General features: G+C 40.0%; 1 protein-coding gene across 1 annotated transcript in view; it reads left to right on the plus strand.

The window, feature by feature from the left end:
* Positions 1-324: 324 nt before the first annotated feature.
* The window catches only part of NF1 (neurofibromin 1), a 236,938-nt gene continuing 214,019 nt past the window's right edge, over positions 325-23,243 (plus strand). Inside the window, exon 1 of the mRNA XM_051992369.1 lies at positions 325-437. Within this exon, the coding sequence (XP_051848329.1) occupies positions 378-437 (60 nt within the window). The 5' untranslated portion in view covers positions 325-377. The remainder of the gene's footprint in view (positions 438-23,243) is intronic.

Here is a 23,243-nt window from a genome sequence, read left to right on the forward strand (position 1 = left end):
TTGCTTTCTCTCTCTCTCTCCCCGGGCCGTGGAAAAGGATCCCACTTCCGGTGGGGTGTCATGGCGGCGTCTGGGGCTGGGATGGCTGAGGGGAGACGGCGCTAGTGGGGAGAGCGACCCAGAGGGCTCCCCCCCTCCCCTCTCCCCTTCCCCCCTCCCCCGGTCTGCCCGCCGACGCCCCCTCCCCCCGTCCCCCTCCCCTCGGGCTGCCGGCCCCGGCCCCCACCCCCGCGGGAGGGAGCCCGGAGCGCCCCCCGCCCCCCGCCCGGGCCCCCTCCCCCGGGGCCCCCGGCCCCTCCCCGGTTCGGCCGGGCCCGGGGGCGCCCGAGCCCGCCGACCGTCGCCCTCCGCCCCAGCCCCCCGGCTGCGGGGCGGACATGGCCGCGCACAAGCCGGTGGAATGGGTCCAGGCCGTGGTGAACCGCTTCGATGAGCAGGTAACGGGCCGGTCGGGGCGGGGGGCCCCGGGGGTAGCGGCGCCGACCCCCTCCCCCCGCCGGGCGCCCCTGGGGGCGGGGGCGGGGCCATGAGGCCCGGCGTTCGGAGCGCCGAGGTGCCCGGGGTTCGTGCTGGGCACTGGGGAGTCGCTGCCCAGCGGGGGACAGCCCCGGTGTGTGAGGGGCCCTCCCTTCGGCCCTTCGGCCGGGGATGGGGCTGGGAGCCTGGGGGTCCGGTTGGGCTGTGCATCTGGTTCTAATCAGCCCCCACCCCCACCTTCCTATTTTTTTGAATGGGGGTAAGCAAAGAGGAAGATTTTCTTCTTTCCTTCTCCCCAGTCTTCCTCCTAGTTTGAGGCCCTAAGGATTGCATGATTGCGCCCCCCATCCCACACCGCCCTCTCCCCATTTCGCACCGCCCCCTCCCCCGAGCCGTTTCTTTTGCTTCCTCACTTAAAAGAAAGACTTGAAGGCAGGTTTCCCTCCTGACTTTGTGCCCTCGTCCCTGCTGCTTCCCCACCCCCAGTGCCTGTCGGTGAGCTCTCCTAGGGCTCTGCCACCCCTCCCAAGATTGTGTTCCCCCCCCCTTTTCATTTTCCTTGGTCCTGCTTCTTTTCCCCGCTCCCCCCATGATCATTACTCGCACAAGTGAGAATCTGGGGCGGGAGGTGGGGAGGGGAAGGAGAAGTGGGGATACCGTTTGGGGGTCCCAGAGCCCGGGCAGCTGGAATGTGTCGCGGGAGAGGGGCTCCCTTCCGCCTTGCCCAATGTCTGCCTCTAACTATGAGACGTGTAAGAGCACTTTCATTGAGAATTCTTGCGGAATCCCCTAGGCTAAGGATGGGACTTTTCCGGAGTGTCACACTTGCCGAGTCCCTGGGCGGAGGTGACCGTGGGCTCTGGTGGCCGGGACCACCTCGAGTTACCATTGTGTCGCTCGGGGAGGTTGGGGAGGCTTCTTAGGGGCGATTTTTTGGTTGTGTGAGCCCCAAGGAGAAGGGAATTGGCTAATGTTGAGCTAATCCGTTTTGTTTACTGTGTGTAATAAACATGAAACTGATGGGGTGGGGGCAGTTCTTTTATAGGATCGATAAACATTTCTTGGTGAGCTGTGTAGTGTTTATGACCCATCTGAAGGAGAAGGGGACGGGGAGAGGAGGAAAGAGGAGAGAATGGGGAGGGGGCAACATAAACTAAATAGACTAAATCTTGGACTTGAAGAAAATCTCCAGAAAGAGTTATCTAGTCCATCCTGTCTCCAGGCAGCACCAGCCAAGACTGTGCATCTTACCTGATTTCACCATCAGGAGGAGTAAATTGTTGCTACATTTAATTCATTTATTATTATTAGGATAGACGCTGGAAATTTAACTCGTGAAAAGGCTCCTTGTGTCTCGTTTTTATCTTGTTAGAAACACCCCAAAGCAGTTTCTCCTTTGATTGACAGCCCAGGAAGGCATTCTGTGTTTCTTTCATTCCCTCTCTTTCCCCCTGCCGCCCTTGATTAGTTCTATGGGATTCACCTTGAATTATTGACTTCCTATGCATATCCATAATATCACCGGAAAAAAGCTTTCCTAACTGAAAAACGGAACGGTTCTAATTGTGTGCCCAGTAATGCAAGAAAATATTTCTCTTTGTGTCCCCAGTGTTAAAAGGCCTGAGGCTTTGAAGTTTCCTTTGTTATGTATATTGTGGATTCAGGCTTGCCAACATCTGTTAAAAGTTAAGGACTCTAGCTATTTAAACAGAAGCATTTTTCTCTGCTCCTCCTGTGTAATGAAGGGGAAGGTATATCCAGCCAGTTCCTCCTTGGTATATTAAAGCTTACTAGCTGACGTGGGGAGGGGCCGTAGAAAAGGAGCATTTTTAGGAAGCCCTACGTGAAGTTACTGCTGAAGGACCAACAAAGTGTCATCCATATTTCTAATTCTCTTGGAGGGAAGCGGCTTTCACTTTTTTGGGTGGGAAACTGAGTCACGGAAAGGTTAAGTGACTGTTTTAGACCTTCATTTGTAGGGAAAGTCTGTTCTGGCTTTCGAGTTTTCCAGAATGGAGTATGGGGGAAAGAGCTTGAGCCATCCGACCTGGGGTGGAAGGCTGCTTCCGGATCGGCAACTTTGGGCAAATTATTTAGCATCAAATCTGTTTGTATTTTTGGTAAAACTGCTCCTTTTCTCTGGATATTTGTGTGGAAAGTGCTTTGTGAATTGGAAAGCACCGTGTAAATGTGAATTATTCATTTTTATCATTGACAAAAGTGGCCTTTGGAGGGAGCAGGTTTCCATTGTCATTATGCAGCTGACAATCTACATAGTCTACCCTGACTGGAGAAAGATATTAAATCTACCTAAGTACTGCTGAAAGTTTTCTGTTCTGGAAGAAATAGTCAAACTGTTTCCCCACCTCAGGGAAATTGAAAGAAAGCCAAATCAATATCAGATAATCAGTATTTCTTAAAAATCTGCTATGTTCCAGTACTGTGCTCATTTTTATAGATTCTAAAGAGGGGAAAGAACATTCCTTTTTATGGGACTGACAGTATACATACAAAGATATACAAAGCAAACTGGGATAAATCGGAAATAATTAAGGGGGAGGGGAGGGAGAGAAAAAGGCCCTGCAGTTAAGAGGGATTAGGGAAGGCTTCCTGGAGAAAGTGAGATTCTAGTTTGGCTTTAAAGGAAATGAGGGAGGTCAGTTGTGGGAACAGAGGCAGGAGAATATTGGGGACTAGCCAGAAAAAATGCTCGGCACTTGCAGAGGGATGTTTCATGCATTTTATATATAGAGATAGGTAAAAAGTTAATTAAGAGTTTAGTACCCAAGAAAGGATGTGCTCCTTTTATTTAAGGATGGAATCTATTTTTATGATCAAATTGATGACCATTTGGAGGGGATATTTAGTATTTGTGAGTAAAGTGAGTCTTCATTTAACATAAATCATTTGTGGGCCTGAATTTCATTGGCTTCTGTTTGGAATTATATTGCTATTACTTGCTACTTAGTGAAACTTTCTCAGAGATTAACGAGAGTTTTTTAAATTTACACCGTTTTTGCAAAGTTGTATAGATTGAATTTAGATCCTTACATCTGACACTTTTTTTTTTTTTGCAGTATATCAGTTATTTTAAAATCAGTTCATAGGGCATGATAAACAATTTTTTTTAAATCTTATTACATCTCAGATTAGCAAAAATAATCCCCGAAGCCAAGGCATTTCAGTACCATAAGCATTTATGAAATGCTATCAAGGAGCTTCTATTCTATCCGGAAGGCAGGGAACATAACATCAGTATAAGTGGATGTCTAGAAATTAGCGGATGTCTAGCATTAACCTCAGTTATTGTTATTATCACTGTTAGTTATATTTGCTAAGTATTATAAGTTAGAAATGCCTGAGCCCAGACTCTGGATCTGCTATTTAGAATTGTTATTTTTCAGTTTTCTGTTTTGACCTAGCCTTTGCCTAGTTGGGAAGGGAGGATTTCAGAGGCATTTCATCCTGTGGCTCTCCTGGGGCAAGCCTGCTGTTCCTTACTTCAGGAAGCACTTCAGAGGGCCAATCTCTGGGTTATTTCTGCAGAGAGGAGATTGGGATTCTATGTTGTCTCTAGGAAGTTGGAACAAGTAGCCAGAACTTTGCTGAACTTTATTTGTCAGAGTTCAATTCAAGACAAGTAAAATAAGTACTGAGGGAAAAAAGGTATATATGTATTAAACCTGCCTTAGGTAATTGTCATCCCCCCCCCCTTTTTTCTCTCCTTCCTTCCTTCCTTCCCCTTCTCTTTCCTTCCTTCCTCCCTCCCTGCCTCCCTCCCTCCCTCCTTTCCCTCCTTCCTTCTTCCCTCCTTCCCTTCTTCCCTCCCTCTCTCCCTTCCTCCCTTTTTCCCTCTCTCCCTCCCTCCCTTCCTTCCTTTCTTCCTTCCTTCCTTCTTTCCTTCCTTCCTCCCTTCTTCCATCCCTCTCTTCCCTTTCTTTTTCTTTTGTAAGCAATGACAATTGACAATTCTTCTTTTCTTGAAATCACATGCTAATTAGAATAGCCTTTATATAGGAAAAGAAAAGGTACTTCAAATGATTTCCAGTGTGGTTAAATCATGAGTCAGATACTCTTTGGGCTGGATTAATGGTAGTGGTTGTTGTTGTCCTGTTTTGTTTGTTTGTTTTTTTAAACAAATGTCAATGCTGGCTTTTATGCTTTTGCCCTTCTGGGGGAAAAGATAAGTAAAATCGACAAGTATTCATTAAGTTCCTACTATGCTTATTAAAAATAAAGTAAAAACTATTCCCTGTTTTCAAGGAGCTCATAGTCTAATGAGGGAGTTCACAGTCAATTAGGGGAAAACAAACCTCTGATTAAAAAAATAATTCCCCTATCTCTTTTAAAATCATCTGCATCTCCAGAGGTTTTTAATCTGTGGTTTGTGAACTTGTTTTTTATGTATTTTGATAATTATATTTCAAAATAATTTGGTTTCCTTTGTAATTATATATATTTTATGAATTTAAAAACATTCTGAGCCTGTACCTAGGCCTTCTCAGACTGCCAATGGGGTCCATAACACAGAAAAGTGTATTGTAAGCCCTGCTTTGCACAGCTACCTTATTTATGTATTTATGTATTTGCTTATCTTTTTATCTGTCTAATTAGGTAGCTAGGTGATACATTGATTAGAGCACCAGGCTTGGAGTCAGAAAGACTCATTTTCCTGAATAATACTTCTAATGATATTTCCTGAATAATATTTCTAATACTCACCATCTGTGAAAACATGTGCAAGTTACTTCACCCAGTTTGCCTCAGTTTCCTCATCTGTCAAATAAGCTGGAGGAGAAAATGGCAAACCAGTCCAGGATCTCTGCCAATAAAAACCCAAATGGGGTCACGGATATTGGATACAGCTAAACAACTAGCAACAAAGTCGAAAAAATCATTACTCTATCCATTGGATAGAGTTTTTCCCCATTTTTTCTGGTGATCTTATGATCACAATTGCCTCTTCTAGCATTGTGAGTTTTTCTATAGATTTCTTTCCAGGATCTGATGAGGTTTCCTTTATCTTCACTTTGCCTGACCTGGATCATCATTGGTTCTGCCTCTAGTTTTATGAGGCTGGTATTCCCTCCTTGTTAAAGTCCCTTTGGTTGTTCCCTACCAGAAAGTTACTCACACCCAGTAATCTCCTGGTTCTCCTCTTGGGGGCGCTTCCCTGAGTCTTTGCCCCTAGCTGTCTGACTGTCTACCGGGGGCTTCTGCTGTCACTTCCAGCTTCACACCCCCTATCCCCTAGCATCCTGGCTCCAACCTCTTCCTTGGACCGTTCATAGCATCTATAAGACTTCAGACTCAAGACAGTGGCTCCTCCATACTTCTTTCCAATTAGGATCATAGGATTTAGAGCTGGGAATTTAAAAATCTTCAAGTGAGACAGTGGAGGAAACTGAGACCCAGAGAACTTATGACCTAGGTGCCTGAGAACCACTGGGTGTTGGCTCCAAGGTCTCCCCTCAAACCTGATGAGGGTGGTGGTTGTCTCATAGAAGGAAAAGAGCCTTGGCTTGGAAAATTAACTGGGAACTCACTTTTTAGAGGGAGGGGGCAAGGTACTTAACCTCAGTTTCCCTGCTTGTCAAGTGAGGAAATCATAAGAAACATTTCTTCTGTTCTACAGTTCTTTTATTTTGATGTACCATTTCTGTCAGGTCCTAGGACCACAGTAATCCTTTTTACCTCCTCATCTCCTTTAGGTTTTTGTTTGTTTATTTGTTTGTTTGTTTTTGAGGCAATTGGGTATCGTGACTTGCCCAGGGTCATATAGGTAGTAATGTCTGAGGTCAGACTTGACCAGAATCTCTCTGACTTGGGGCAAGTTCTCTATCCACTGCCACCCAGCGCCACCCCCCTCTACCCTTTAGCCTTTTATTGGGTTCTGTTATTTATTACTTTGAAACAATAAATGACAAGTATTTATTAAGTGCCTACCACATGCCTTGGGAGTCCATTTTCATTTTCAGTGCAGCAGATCTACTTCTCTATTATCCTACTAGATTTTTAATTAATTTTCCAGCTTCCAAATGCTTTCCTTTTTGGACTGTATCTTAAATAAATGTGTGTGTGTGTGTGTGTGTGTGTGTGTGTGTGTGTGTGTTTGTGTGTAATGCTAGGTGGCACAGTGCATAGAGCACCAGGTTTGGAGTTGGAGACTCGTCATCCTGAGTCTCCGAAACTTATTAACTCTGTGACACTTAACACTGTTTGCCTCAGTTTCCTCATCTGCCATATGAGCTGGAGAAGGAAATGGCAAACCCATCCAGCATCTCTGCCAAGAGAACTTCGAAGGAGGGTGACAGAGATTGACTAGACTGAATAGCAACAAGAACAATATGCCTTGGGTACCTCCCAGAATATTACTTTTCTGATTGGTTGTATGAATTTAGATAAGTCAGTCACATAGTAGCTGGACAGTGCAGTAGAGAGATCTCTGGCCTGGAGTCAAGAAGATTGATTTCAAATACTTGCCGCCTTGGCCAAGTTACTACCTCTGTCAGCCTCAGTTTCCTCACCTGTAAAAGGAAGATAACACCTTCTTCTCAGGGTGATTGTAAGCACCAGATGAGATATTTGTATGGCCCTTCACACAAAGCGCTCTGTCAATACCAGCTAATTTATTCCTTCTGGGCCTCAGTTTCCTAAGTGGGCCCTAATTCTTGTCTGGAATGGAGCGTCAAGACCCAGCACCAGCCTACCTGCCATTTGTGGGTTAGCACATCTCAATTTTTGTTTATGAAGTGATGATAAGGTTGAATGTGTAAGTTTGGTGGTGTGCTTAAAATGCAGATTTTCTATTTGGAGAGGTAGCAGTCTCTGAGAGAGGAAACTGGTGAACCCCCAGAAGGTCTTCCACAAATGTTGTGTTTATTGTTTTCCAGTGAAAGGCTCCTGGAGGCCTGAGTAACTGTGGAATCTGAGCAAGCCTTCCCTCCCTACAGAGGATCCCCATCTGCCCGAGAAGGGATATTGTGGCACGATGCAAGGGTCTGATGGATGGGAGCACATTTGGAGAAGTCTAAAGCTTCAGAAGTGTTCTGTTGCTGCTGGTTTTCTATTCTCTCCAGCATGTTGATGTTGCCTGTTAGTAAGATCTCTAGTTCTTTGGCTGTGAAGTTATTACTGTTGGGTGTTGGTCAGAGGTGGCCTTTTCCTAAGGCTCATGGGAGCCCGCTTTTCCCACAGGGACCATATCCATGTGATACACATCTTTGGCCTTGAGAATGGCAGAAACAACAGAAGGGTGCCATGAGGTCTGGTGGGAACTAACCCAGTAGTAGGACGTTCATTTGAATAAAAATAGTGTTCTTGTATTTCCTTTTGACTCGACTCTTTAGGAGAGATAGTAATGGAAGTGTTGGATTAGGAATCTGCAGAACTGGACGAACAAAAAATATGAGGCTTTTGGGCAAGTCATTGAGCTTCTCCAAGCCTCAGCTTCTTACCTCAGCTGAATGAGGGAGGTGATCTTCCAACTCCTAAAGATTCTGTGACTTGGGGCAAGTGGTGGTGCAGTACCAGCCCTGAAGTCAGGGGGACCTGAGTTCAAATCTGGCCTCAGACACATAGCACTTCCTGGCTGTGTGACCCTGGGGCAAGTCATTTAACCCCAGGGGGTTTAAATAGCAATCATTTCTGTTGCCTCAGTTTCCTCATCTGCCATATGAGCTGGAGAAGGAAATGGCAAACCTGTCCAGCATCTCTGCCAAGAGAACTTCGAAGGAGGGTGACAGAGATTGACTAGACTGAATAGCAACAAGAACAAGAAAAAGATTCTGTGACTGTTATAAAGAATTTTCTTGATTTCTGAAATGTTTTCTTGGTATACTAAGCCTTAGACTTTGTCTTTGACTTGATGCCTCAGTGGTATTATTTTTTGTATTATCATAATACACATTTTATTGCTATAGCTTTTTTCCTCCTTAGTATCAATAAGTAAACATTGACTAAGAGTCTACTATGTGCCAGTTATTGTGTTAGGAGCTTAGGATACAAAAAGCTAAGAGTCTGGGGCACTTGCCCTTAAGGAGATCATAATCTATGGGGGATATAATATGCAAACAAATATATATTGACAAGCTCTGTACTAGATAAATAGGAAATAAATAACAGAAGGAAGGCTTTAGATTAGGAGAAATTGGGAAAGACTTCCTATAGGAAATGGAATTTTAGTCAGGACTTAACAGAAGTCTTGGAGATCAGTAGGTGGAATTGAGGCGAGGCCGTGTTCCAAGTATTGAGGGACAGCCAGAGAAAATGCCTGGAGCCAAGAAAATGGAGTGTTTTGTTCGTGGTACAGCCTGGAGGCTCATATCACTGGCTGGAGGAATTGTGTCCAGGAAGGTGTAAAAATTCTGCAAAGGTAGGGGGCTAGGTGCTGAAGGGCTTTCAAGGCCACATAGAACATTTTGTATTTGCTCCTGGAGGCATTAGGGAACCCCTGGAATTTACTGAGTGAGCAGTAACATGATTAGATTTGCAATTTAGGAGACCAAAAGTGATTGAGATCAGAATGGGGAGAGACTTGAGACCGGCCTACCCTCACCTGGCTGTTCCAGTGGTCCAGGCATCCATCTGCTGATGAGGGCCTGGGGGAGCAGGGGGCGGGGGAGTAATGGAAATGTGACACTGCTGTGGGGAGTTCCCTTAAAGGAAACTCGGTGAGCTGCAAAAATGAAATCAGACCTTGGGAGATTGAGAGAGATAGTAAGGAATCCAGGATGACTTCTACATTGTGAGTGTTGTTTGTCCTTTGTTCTCCAAGAAGACCATGACATCAGGGAGGTGATGCTCTGACAGGCAAGTAAACTGGATGGCCACCTCCCTCACTGTCCCCTCCAGAGCCATCTGGGTCCAGTGGCAAGACAGATCAGGATGAGTGGAGGTGGCCCTGGATGCAATGGGAGACTTGGGCCTCTTATTTCTTTCTTTCTTTCTTTCTTTCTTTCTTTCTTTCTTTCTTTCTTTCTTTCTTTCTTTCTTTCTTTCTTTCTTAGGCAATTGGGGTTAACTGACTTGTCCAGGATCACACAGCTAGGAAGTGTTAAGTGTCTGAAATCAGATTTGAACTCAGATCCTCCTGACTTGAGGGCTGGTGCTCTATCCCCTGTGCCACCTAGCTGCCCCTTCCTGGGCCTTTTTAAGCTAAGGTCTTCTACAAGTCTCAGTTTGACTGAAGCAATGCCTATTCAGGGAGTAAAATTGGGCAGCATCCGAGGCAAAGAATCTTCTTTTTCACCGAGAGAGAGAGAGAGAGAGAGAGAGAGAGAGAGACAGACAGACACACACACACACACACACACAAACAGACACAGAGAGGGGGAGGGAAGGAGGAAGGGAGGGGACGAGAGAGGGAGAGAGAAAAGAAAGAAAGAAAATATAAATAAATAAATATGGGAGGGGATCCCCAGGGATTCTAGCCAAAGCAGAAATGATTGCTATTTACATTCAATCTGAGTTTGGGGCTCAAACTATTGTGAGACTGAGGGACTAGATGATGTTGCCCTCTGCTGTAACTGGGGAGATAGATAGCAATGTGGGGCTGGGGACTGGGTGTGGGAAAAAGAGACTGAATTCTGTTTTAGACCTAATGAATTTAAGGTCTTTGTTGGAAATGTAATTTTTTGGAGATGTCTGAAAAGCAGTTGCCAGTGACAGATTGGAGATGACCAGAGGTTGGGCAGGAGAGGTAGATTTGAGAATCGTCTGCATATTAAATATTATTCTTGATCCTGTGAAGGCATTTTTAAAAATAGATTTTTATTGATATTGTTTGTTTTTTCATCACTCACATTTCTCCCATATCCTCCTTCTTCCCCCTTCCAGAGGGCTGTATATTAAAATACTTTTAAAAAAGAGGGAAAAAAATTTCACCAAACCCAACCAATACATTGATACTGTTACCAATGATACTGATACCAAAGAAGATACTGTTATTTGCAATAGACTAGTCCTGTAGACTGCCCCTTGTGAAAGCTTGTTTTTGATGGAATTGTTCTTATGGATTCCCCCTTCTATTAGTAGAAATTGAATATTTCAGTGCCACTGCATCATTCTGCTAGTAAGAATATGAGCTATCTTGCCATTTTAGTACTTCACACTCTCTTCCTTGTCTTGTTTGGGAATCCTATCAAGAACATGAAGGATTAGGAAGGAAATTTAGGAAGGGTATTGATTGTTCTTTGGAACAAATAGGAAAATTTGTGGCTGCTTTAGAGTTTAAAAAGGTTTGGAATCAATAACTAGATTTTGGCAGTTTTAAAGTATAACTTTTCTTTCTTTTTTTTTTTTAATTTTTATTTAATAATTACTTTATATTGACAGAATCCATGCCAGGGTAATTTTTTTTTTTTTTTTAACAACATTATCCTTTGCACTCGTTTCTGTTCCAATTTTTTTCCCCTCCCTCCCTCCACCCCCTCCCCTAGATGGCAAGCAGTCCTTTATATATTGGATATGTTGCAGTATATCCTAGATACAATATATGTTTGCAGAACCGAACAGTTCTCTTGTTGCACAGGGAGAATTGGATTCAGAAGGTATAAATAACCCGGGAAGAAAAACAAAAATGCAGATAGTTCACATTCATTTCCCAGTGTTCTTTCTTTGGGTGTAGCTGCTTTTGTCCGTCATTTATCAATTGAAACTCAGGTCTCTTTGTCAAAGAAATCCACTTCCATCAAAATATGTCCTCATACAATATCGTTGTCGAAGTGTATAATGATCTCCTGGTTCTGCTCATTTCACTTAGCATCAGTTCATGTAAGTCTCGCCAGTCCTCTCTGTATTCATCCTGCTGGTCATTTCTTACAGAACATTAATATTCCATAACATTCATATACCACAATTTACCCAGCCATTCTCCAATTGATGGGCATCCATTCATTTTCCAATTTCTAGCCACTACAAATAGGGCTGCTACAAACATTTTGGCACATACAGGTCCCTTTCCCTTCTTTAGTATTTCTTTGGGATATAAGCCCAATAGAAACACTGCTGGATCAAAGGGTATGCACAATTTGATAATTTTTTGGGCATAATTCCAGATTGCTCTCCAGAATGGTTGGATTCGTTCACAACTTCACCAACAATGCATTAGTGTCCCAGTTTTCCCGCATCCCCTCCAACATTCATCATTATTTTTTCCTGTCATCTTAGCCAATCTGACAGGTGTGTAGTGGTATCTCAGAGTTGTCTTAATTTGCATTTCTCTGATCAATAATGATTTGGAACACTCTTTAATATGAGTGGTAATAGTTTCAATTTCATCCTCTGAAAATTGTCTGTTCATATCCTTTGACCATTTATCAATAGGAGAATGGCTTGATTTCTTATAAATTTGAGTCAGTTCTCTATATATTTTGGAAATGAGGCCTTTATCAGAACCTTTAACTGTGAAGATGTTTTCCCAGTTTGTTGCTTCCCTTCTAATCTTGTTTGCATTAGTTTTGTTTGTACAAAGGCTTTTTAATTTGATATAATCAAAATTTTCTATTTTGTGATCAGTAATGGTCTCTAGTTCATCTTTGGTCACAAATTTCTTTCTCCTCCACAAGTCTGAGAGATAAACTATTCTATGTTCCTCTAATTTATTTATAATCTCGTTCTTTATGCCTAGGTCATGGACCCATTTTGATCTTATCTTGGTATATGGTGTTAAGTGTGGGTCCATGCCTAATTTCTGCCATTAAAGTATAACTTTTCAAAGAATCAGCTTGTATTTATGAAATGTAGGTATGTTTCTTTTGTCTCATTTAAAATCTTATCTTGAGGGTAGGAAGACTTCATCCTATTATAGAAAAATGTAATCCATACTTTTTTTTTGACCTTGAAGGACAGTTTTAGCAATTTTTTTTTGGAATAGGAAATATTTATTTTATGTTTAGAATAGTAAATTGTTGTATGATGATTCATATCGGAAGCTTCAATAAATGAAGATGGGCACTTCTGAGGGGCCTTAACTCTGTGTGTGTGTGTATGTGTGTGTAAAAGACAAGAGGCAAGATGGCGGCCTGTCTTTAACAGACCATCACTGACAGGTTACTTCTCATCGCAGTGTCCTAGGTAGCTTCCTGAGAATAGATTAGGGATGAGTCGCCAATCCAGGTCAGTGGCCAAGATGCCAAACCAGCAATTGTCTCCCTATTTCACTGGAATCACAAATCTGAACAAACACATATAGATACAATTCAACATATGTATTATTTAAGATAATTTTGAAATGAAATTTTAAAAATTCTACTACTTATAATACTTGTATTTAAGAATTTTAAAATGTTCTCACATTGACAGTTTCAAATGAAAATAGATCTATGAAATAGTTTGTTAATTGGAATCTTTTGAAGAATGACTTTTGAATATTTTTTTCTCCTGGGAAATAATATCAAAAGAGCTTCTGTTAAAACAAAAATCTAGACCCACATGGAAATCTGTTCCATTTGTTGCCTATTATAGAACTGGAGTTCTTCTCTAAAACTTTAAATATTTTTCCTAAAAATGGTACTTACAGTAGTTATTCTTTGAGGTACAAGCTTCTGATTGCATACTTTCTTTTAGCCTTAATCCAGCACTTTATTTTAACACTACTTAGGGTTGCCAGTGAAAGACCTTATAAACTGCTGCCTGTTTCTAGTTCTTTTATTGATTTTTGGATTCATTCTTTTATATCTCAAAGAATTTCACCTTTTGGAGGAAATATAGCTTTGGCTACCAGCTAAGCTGTGTACTTCAGAGAAATGAAAGGCATCTGATGGGCTTAGATATGTGATTTTAAATACCTTTATGTGAAATTTGAAATTATAGTTTACATCCTGATAATAAGCTATTGGGGAAATGAGGGCTTCCCTGTAATCTTCTAAGATCAAGGGTAAGCTTCCTTTTCCTTAGTTTATTGAGCATTTTCTGAAAGGCTCTCTCAGAGACTTGGGAATTTAGAAGTGATCTATTAGATTTAATACTCTAACTTTTTGAACCCCTTCTCTGGGAAGTTGTAAAAGAGCTGTCACTTTTGCTTCATAGTCTTGCTTGATAAATGGAATATTGGGATTACTCTGAGGAAGATGGGGAAACAATTTGGAGCCAGAAAGCCCTGTGGTGAGTGAATGCTACCTCCCCTTGTGACCTTAAACAAGTCACTTAACTTTGAGTAACCTCTCTTTATCAGTCTGTACAATGGTGGAGTTTGTCAAGTTCAGGAGTTCTCAATTGAATATATTTCATGTGGTCCATGCCCTTAAATTTTTAGTTTTATACTAATTGTATTCAACATATCTGGTTTCCTTTTTAATCTGTTGAGTTTGATTTTAAATATTTAGAAATAAGAGTCTAAGGGGTTGATGTGCTTGGTCAAACTACTAAATGGGCCTGTGATACCAAAACAGTTCATTTCTCTCTGCCTGGAAGACTTTCCTTTCTCATCTTTACTTGCTGGCTTCCTTGAAGTCTCAGCTAAAAGTCCCATTTTCTCCAAATGTCTTTCTTCTGCCACTACCTCCAATTGAGCCTGTCTCTAGCTTGTTTGTACAAAGTTGTTTGCTTGTGGTTAACCCCATTAGTCTGGGAGCTCCTTGCAAGCTGGCTTTTGTCTCTTTTTATCTCCAGCATTTAGCACAGTATCTAGCACATAGGAAGCGCTTAATAAATATTAGGTGATTGATTGATTGATTAAAGAGCTCTCTGACCTAGTTTTTATCTTCTAGGCCCCCTTCCAGCTCTCAATTTTGTGTTTAAATTTGGCTTATATTCATCTGGAAGAATCCAGAGATTTTTATGGATTTTGTATTAGGACTAGGAAGAAAAGGCTTGGTTGGGAAATATCTGATAATTATATTGTTGTGATTTCGGTTCAAAGTATCCTACTATTCACCTCATCAGCATTTCCCTGGCTATTTAAGGGAAGCATTTTTTCTATCATACCCTTTTCTCTAGTTCTGTCATTTCATTATATTTACTGTAGATTTAATGAGATGGTGAATGTGAAATATTGTCTGAATGGTAGGTGCCATTGTTGTCTTGCTCCTTCACCTGGGTCTGGAGTGCAATGCTGCCCCGCTGGGCTCATTTCACCTTTTAAAAATTCTGATTTGTATTAAGTCTTAGTGCCTTAACATTAAGTGATTTGAGGATTGGGAGAGGAGGGTTTTGAAGTGACTGAGTATTGGGAGAGAATACCTAAAGAAAAGTCAAAGAGAATTAGAATTCCCCTTCCCCACCCCTATATAATGGGGAAAAAGTTCAGAGGAACAATATTCTGAAAAAGTTGAATCATAATGTTTGAATTGTATTCATTATTTTTTTCTTATTTATTTAGGCTCCTATCATTAGTTTTCAAACTCTTGTCAGCATTCCATTTACTATCTGATTCAATGTGGAGGAAATTCCTTTACATATTTTTATGAATTCTCTCTTTCCCCTCATATCCAGAGTCAGTCTTCTCTGTTTACTGCTGCTTTGTTTACTGCTCCACTTTGTTGTTCCATAAAACCAGATTAAATCTTTCACCTTCACCTTCACCTCTTAGAACATCCTTCCCAGCCCTTATTCATCAAATGTTTATTGTTCCAGTTTGTTCTTGTGGCCAACTTTATTTGTATGTGATCTACACAGAATTGGAACTAGAAAAAAAAATTGCTTGTTTTTTCAGTTTGTTAAACACAACTGGGGTATAATGAGAACATTGAACTAGAAATCATGAAGACTGGTTTTAGATCTGGCATTTACCAAACTAGCTTTGAAGTCGAGTCCCTCTGAAACTCAGTTTTTCCACTCCCTAAAATGGGATCATCTCTAAGGGCCCTTTGATATTTGAGCATCAGACTTCATTCACACGGGACACTTGTGCTTTGTCATTTGCTGTTTTACTAGGGAGAAATGGAGGCAGGTAGCGTTGCTTCAATCAGGCCGGGGAAACCAGGTCAGTGGGTTTGCTTCCTTTTTCATTAGGTCCTGTTTGACCTTCTTTGGAGAGTACCCCAAATCTATCCCCAAGTTCTTATTTTCATCATCTTTATTTTATTTTCCTTTGTCGGCATGTTTGGATCTTTATGTTGGCAGGCTTCAATGGACCCTTCAGCGAAGATCACTTGGGGCACTAAGGCCTGTTGTAACTTGAATTTTGGTTAATAACATAAAAACAAAGATATCTGATTCTAAAATCCAAGTTTGATTTTGAGGCAATAATTCCTAACATAGCTGACAGAAATGTAAAAATTATGGCAATTTTAATGTTTTCTTTTAATCATAGTTTACATTAGATTAACTTTGCTGTCTTTATTAAATATTAGAATTTTAATAATGATTATGGTAACATATATGTTAATCGTTTCATTACTTTGCTTCTCGCAAGAGTATTCCTCCTAAGTATTCTACAAATAGATTTCAAGATGATCCCTATGTTTAAGATGTCTCTTCTGCTGAAGTCACTCTGTCATCAGGACACCTGCCTAAAAAACTTAGTTTTCCTGATGTTTGTAGACTACACAGTATGGGAAAAGCTGAGGTCCAGTTTCTGAGGAAAACCTTTCAAAGCTATAAGTTTTCCTTATACCAGTATTCTTTATAATTTTTAAAATACCTAGGCTTAGTCTGGATCTTATTTGAATACTTCTTTATAAGCCCATTCTATGTTTGATGTGATTTGGCACTCTGAAAATAATGTATTTTTCTTTCGAAAAGATTAACTATGCATCCGTTGGGATTCACAGGCCATTTCCAGCCTGTAAGACGTGGCTATCCAGCTTCACATTTTGATGTGCATTCGTTCACTTGAGTCAGGAGGAAAGATATCTAGAACATAACTTCCTTGTACAGTCATCTCAATGCTTTATACCCCATAGTATATGGGTATAGAATAATTAGTAACAGAGATTCACAGACGTAATATCATTGAAACGTGTTTTCTTTTCAAGTTCGTGTTTGTGGGGCAGTTCCAATTGTGTACATGAATATTCGAGTAGATGAGGATGAGGTGATGTGATATGGTGGGGGAAAGGGTTAGAATTCGGAGTCTCTGGGCGTGGAAGGAGGCTCTGCCTTTGCTTCATCTGATCTTGGGCAATCCCTCCCCAGCCTCAAATTTCTCCCTTGTGGAGGGAGGGGATCAGAAGATCTCTAAGAACCTTTTCTGGGCTAAATCTATGATGTTCTTGGTTGGTATGATGCAATGTAGTGGGAAGGGGTTGGGTTTCACATGGGTTGTGGAGAAAAGAGCATTGAATTGGAAATCACTAGCTGAGGCTTTGCTTACCTCCTTCCCCACTTCTTCCGTGTGCTATCTTGGACAACTCCCTTCATTAAGCCTCAATTTTCTTATTTCCAAAATGGGGATAACAGTTTTTGCAGTTTCTCCCTTACTGGGCTGTTGAGAGGAAGTCCCTCTGTAAATTGTAAAACATTGTGCACTTGTGAGCTATTACCAGACACAAACAAATGGTGGTACCCGACTTATTCTTGGTGTGAACCTTAGGGATTAAAATAAATAGAAGGAATCTCCATTTAATCTGCCCCCTGAGAAGAATTCACATTCTTGGGGCTGGTGAATGGATGCCAGAAGGCAAAGGCTTGTAAACTGTGTCCTCCAGCCACTGTGGAGGCTGCTCTTGTGTTCTCCACCTCTGTGACTTCTCCTTTGATTTGCTTTCAGGGTTGTTCGTTTTTTCTTTGGCAGGGTACTCTAAAAAGTGAATATATTTTGCATTTGGTGCTCTAAGAAGTTTCTTTGGATGTTTAACCCACATAGTTGCCCTGCTCAGCAGCAATTGCAATGGGGACTCTTCCTTTAGAAGGGGAAGTTTTTGAGTTTTTTTTCAATCTTAATTCTGCATCTTGAAATGGAAGTTCTATAGGCAAAAATTGGCAACCAGAGGTCATCAGGGTGAGTTGCTCACAGTGAAAAGGCATTTTATTGGATGTTTTTGTATTCGTGATACTTGGTGACCAGGAGCCGTTTGGCAATCCATTAGGAAGCATTCATTAAGAACCTACTGTGCCATACAAAGACAAAGGAAATAGCTTCTGACCCCAAGAATCTGACCCTTAGGTTCTCCGGGTGATAACTTGTGTACATGCAAAGAGATGCTCTCTCTATGTACAAAGTAAGGGCAAAGTAGTTTGGGAGTTTGATCGGGGGGATGGAGGGTGAGATGAATCAGGACAGGCCTCTTTTCATTGATGCTTATTAAGTCATTAAACATTAAATTATGTACCTGCTTAGTGCTAGGGTCTGTGCTGACTACTGGGAATACAAAGCACAAAAAGTGGGCCCTGCCCTGGAAGAGCTCACAACAACTATGGCTGAATAGGATATAGGGAGAATATGCTGGAGATAATTAATTGGAAATAAACTGAACTTTGAAGAAAACTAAGGATTCTTTGAGGGGGCATGGGGGGAACAAGCCACAAAGGAAGGCTATATTGGCATTTAAAAATAAACATATACTTTAAAGAAATCAGGTTTGATATGCAATTTAAAAACATAGTACCAAAACTGGAAGGCAAGGGACAGGAACGGACTGGGCTGAGGATTTCATTAGTGTACAGAACTTGCTTCTGCCTCTGCATTTCAAGCTTATGAGAAGATTTTTGGAGAGGAGGTTAAAACCCAAGACTTCTTGGCTTGGAGGCTAACTCTCTGGCCACCATGACATTCTTCTTTGTAATAACTGCTTCTTTGTTCCTTACAAATGCTATCAGATCTTCCTCTGGGAATCACTATAGTTATCTGTCTTTAGTATTGTTGCACCTCGCAGGATCTTAGTGTGACACTGTTTACTGGATGTTCTCGTTCCATGGCTTCTTTTCTCTTTCTCACTCCTCCTCTTCTTTATCTTCTTGGCTGTTCTCTCCCCATCCCCTACCCCCCTTTTCAATTCTTTTACACAGAGGTTTCCCCAAGGAACTATATGAAGAGTTAGTGACTTATCTTGGATAGTTCCAAATTGTCTAACAGTGCTATAGGAATGTACCTATTTTCTTACATATACTTCAGTACTGACTATGTTTGTTTTTGCCATTGTGATGAGGATGAGGTGAAATCTAAAAGTTCTTTCACTTCTTTTTCTTCCTTCCTTCCTTCCTTTCTCTTTCATTCTTTCAGTTTTTCAATTTCTTTCATTGCCTTCATTTCACCTTGTATTTCTCCCCCTTCTCATTCCCAGAGAGCATCCCATATACAAAAGATTTTTTTTTAAGAAAAAGAGGAAGAAGAGGAAAAAAGTCAGCAAAGCCAATCAATATGTTGAAAAAATATGAAAATACATAGTTTTCCATATTTGTGTAACTTCCATTTCAGCTAAGGAAAACATCTTTTCTTTGGGGCCATGCTTTTTCATGTAATTTTTAAGCATTCATTTTTGTTTTTTTTCTGGTAGTGGTTGTAATCATTGTCCATATTGCTTTCTTACCCTTGCTTACTTCATTTTGCATAAGTTTCCCTAAGTATCTGGGCCTCTTTGTATCTGTCACATGTCATTTCTTACAGTGCAGGAGCTGTCTTAATTTCATTGTATCTATGTCCCACAGTTAATTAAGTCATTCCTCAGTCCATAGGCATCTTACTTTGTTTCCAGTTCTTGTCCACTGTTATTTTGAGTGGGTAGGTGATGACTTTGATTTATATGACCTTCTTGAGATATGTGCTCTCAAGGTGAAATCTTGAGGTCAGAATCTGAGCATTTTAGTTTTTGTTTTCCTCATTCCAAATCCTTTTCTCTAAAGGTGATACTAATTCACAGCTTTACCTATGAAGTTGGAGTGTACCTATCTTTCCACAGCCCTTCCCACATTGAATGTGGCCTTTACTGTCATTGGTCATCTTTGCTAATTTTCTACTTGGGACTTGCAACTTCAGGGTTGTTTTAATTTGAATCTCTCTTATATAGTGATTTGGAGCATTTGGAATTGCATGTGATCTAATAATTATTATATTAGTTATCTGAATATCTTGGATATCAAGCCTTTTTTAGAGCAATTCGATACAAAGATTTCCCCTCCATTCAGCTGCTTTCCTTTAAATGTGTTTTATTTATGTAGAAGCTCTTTAATTTTATGTAATTAAAATGACCAGTTTTAGCTCTTATGATATCTCCTACTCATAGCTGTGAAAACTAAATCATCTCTCTTTTAAAAAAAAATTATGATATGAGTATTAACACAATCACTTCTTTTTGAGCTGAATTGATTTTATTCAAGATTCAAATTTTATGTAATTGAAACAACCTATTTTTTTCTTTGGGGATCTCTATCTGGTTTGGGATTTCTCTCCATTCTCTAATTTTTTAATGGATATGATCTTTAACATTTACATCGTGCATCCATTTTGAGGTTTTTGTGCCATATAGTGTAAATGCTGGTCTGTCTTTTTAATTTTTTTCCTTCCCCCCTTCCCCAAACTGCTTTCCTGCAGTTCTTGTCAAATAGTGACTTCTTTCCCCCGTAATTTATGTTCCTGGACTTATTAAATACTAGGCTACTAGGTATCATTTGCTTTCTGGTCTTCCTTGACCAGGCTATTCCACTAATTTACTTTTTAATTTTTTTAAACACTATCAAATAGTATTGATAGTTACAAAAATATAGTCTGTTATCGTTATGGTAGACCCTTCTTCATTTCTACATTCTAGAATCATTCTACTGAGGATCTTGATCTTTTTCTCCAAATGAATTCTTGTTATTTATCTATAAAGTAACTCTTCAGTAGTTTAGGTATAGCACTAAATCTGGAAATTAATTTGGATAATGTACTAATTTTTATTATTCTTGATCCAGTCATAATGAATGATTCAAATTATGTAAACTTTCCTTTTTTTCTTTAAAGACTACTTTGTAGAGCAACTACAAAAGATATATCTGGAAGTTACTTTGAATCATAGTTCTCTTTCTTTATATTACTTTCTCTTGGGTTTTGTTTGTAATTTACAGGAAAATAATTATTTTAATAGCTTTATTTTGTATCCTTTCTGAAGCTATTTGCCTATTAATTTTTTTCTTTGCTTCTCTAAATTTTTTCAAAAAGAGAATTTTATTTCCTTATATGTAACTTTATAACTTATTCCCTTGTCTTTTCTTTTTAATCTTATTGATACAGTTAGGATTTCTAGCACTATATTCTAGAAGAAAATCACATAATGTTAAAGTTGGAAAATACCTCATAATTTAACCTGTACTTGTCCAAGAATATCCTTGAAATGATACAGTCTTTAATGAATGATTAATCTATGATAAGATTGAAGAATTTCTGGACTTGGAGCCAAAGGATTCTGGATTTAAATTCTTGGTTTGCTTACCTATGAAATCTAGTGCAGAACCTCAGGCTTAAATCTGAGCCTCATTTTGTTGCTGGTAACATGAGTGAGGTTTTATTAGTATCTCTAAAGCCTCTTTCAGTTTTAAATGTGTTGCACCTTGAATGGAGAGGCTCACTAGGAGACTGTAGAGCCACCCCTACTGGTCTGAATAGTATGGAAAAGGAAACATGTCCTTACAATTAAAAATCTGAGTTCAGGATCTGCTCTTTAGTGTCATTTAAAATAATTATGGCAAAACTGCTTTATCCTCTGTTTTACAGGGGAGACTTCTGGTGTTTTCCTGTTAGCTCTTGGTTTTAGATACCTCTAAACATGACCTCCTGAACTGAGTTAACCAGGACAAGTCTAATCCAAGGCTTCTCAACTTTTTCTGTTTGTGACATTTTGCTTGAGAAATTTTTATATGACCCTGGATATATATAGGTATATGGGATGAATATAGGTATATGTATATTTGTGTACCTATTTTATAGATATACAAATCAAACATTTATTGATAATAAATCATAATTTTATAGCCCCCAAATTCAGGTACAAGACCCCTTTGGGGCTATAAGCTGCAGTTTAAGAAGTTGGGATCTAGTACAACTCCTTCATTTGATTAAGTAGGGAAACAGAGGCCCAGTGGAGATCCAGATAACTTGGCTGAGATCACATAACTCTCATTCTGTTGTGACCAACGGCTATATTTTGTTGGAGGCTTTCTGTGCATCGGTTGATGTAATCAATGTGATAATTTTATTTATTATAATGTAAATAATATTAAAAACCATAATTGTATACTAATTATGATTGTTATAGATGATGGTTATAGAGACAACTTGGTGTAGTGGATAGAGTGGCCCTGTTTATTTTGCCTGTTATGTCTAATAGGAGTTACTTGTTCTTGAGATATTTTGTATAAATCATTTCTTAATGTATCTGAACCAGGTTTTCCCCAACCCCTTAAGATTTTGGGCTATGGCTTACTCAGTTTCTGCTGTGGTTTACTCAGTTTCTCTTTATGAGATCAAGTAATTTAGAGTTTCTTATTTCCTTTTAAAAATTAATATGGTTATTTTATGTCTTTGTAAATATCTATTCATCCAAGGTTTCAGTCTTATTGGCATGTAATTGAGCATGACACTTTTTGATAATTTCCACTTGTGAATTCCCACTCATCCTTTTCAATTTTGATAATTTGATTTTGCTCTCTTTAATCGTACAGGGAAAAAGGTAGGAGTTCTGCCTGGGGTCCCTTGTCAGTGTCTATTTCTTTCTCACAGTCTTTCTTTCCTCTTCTTTGGATTAAAATTTTAGAGTTTTGTATGTTTAAACCTGGGGATTCTGTTTCAGGAAGGTGCTTTCCATTTGAAGTTTGCCCTCTGATTCCCATACTTCCAGGCAATCTCTCTTTTATTTTATTTGTTTCATTTATTACTGCTGTGAGGTGAGGAGGGACAACCTTCTACTTTGCCATCCTGACAAAAACCCTATTATAAATCTCAAAACTTGATATAAAGTTGAATAATTTCCCCTGTTTGCTGCATCTCTAGTTTATGTTGCTCTATCAGTTACATGTGTAAAATTTTTGGAATTTTGAGTATAGAAGATATCTGTAAATCTAGTTAGGTTTCTGTACAACAAACCCTAAATAGAGATTGAATGGAGATTTAATAGCATCTGAAAATTGTTTTATGTTCTTGAATAAAATGAACGCACTTCACAAAAGGGTAACCAGTTGTGTTTAGAAGTGGAAACATGACTAAAATGGCAAAGGACAGGGTGAGGTGGGAAACAAAATTGGTACTGACTCCACACAGTTCATAAGGATCCCAAGTTTATTTTGGTCTCTACAGTTTCTCTTTCTTGTGAATGAAATTCTTCTCCACGCTGCCTAAGCAAGAAAGAATGGCTGCTACTTTGTGCTAATGGCTCAGTCTCCTGGCAGCTCCACATGTGCTCAGACTGCCCTGTGAAGTCTCCTCTTGGGAGTGTTACAAAGTAGATTCAGAGAAACCTCAGAACCCTGCTGTTCCAGGCTTAAGGCGAGTCCTGGACAGCAGATGATGTCACAGAATTTTGTTTTCCTCCTTCTCTAGACATTGATTCTTGATTTATTGGGAACATTCTTCATGAGCTGTAGTAGCGTTCATTTGGCACGTGTTTTTCCTCTTTTAATTGGATTTCTGTGATGAATACTATATGGAATATTTAAAGGATATTCCACATAATTGTTTTCAAGACAACTTGAAAATCACCATTTCTTGATTTCTGGTTACCTGATATTTAAAATAGTCTTTAAAAATCATATCTTGTTTTTACATCCCCTTAACTCTATTATATTTCCACACACTAGGGAATGAAATGACTCAGTTGATGAGTTTTTAATGAATTCAGTTAGGAAATTTATGCTCATGAATGAAGATAATTCAATTTTTAAAAGTAAAAATCACAGTCTCTTGCATTCTAGAG

The sequence above is a fragment of the Antechinus flavipes genome, chromosome 4, assembly GCF_016432865.1.
Source record: "Antechinus flavipes isolate AdamAnt ecotype Samford, QLD, Australia chromosome 4, AdamAnt_v2, whole genome shotgun sequence".
NCBI lineage: Eukaryota > Metazoa > Chordata > Mammalia > Dasyuromorphia > Dasyuridae > Antechinus > Antechinus flavipes.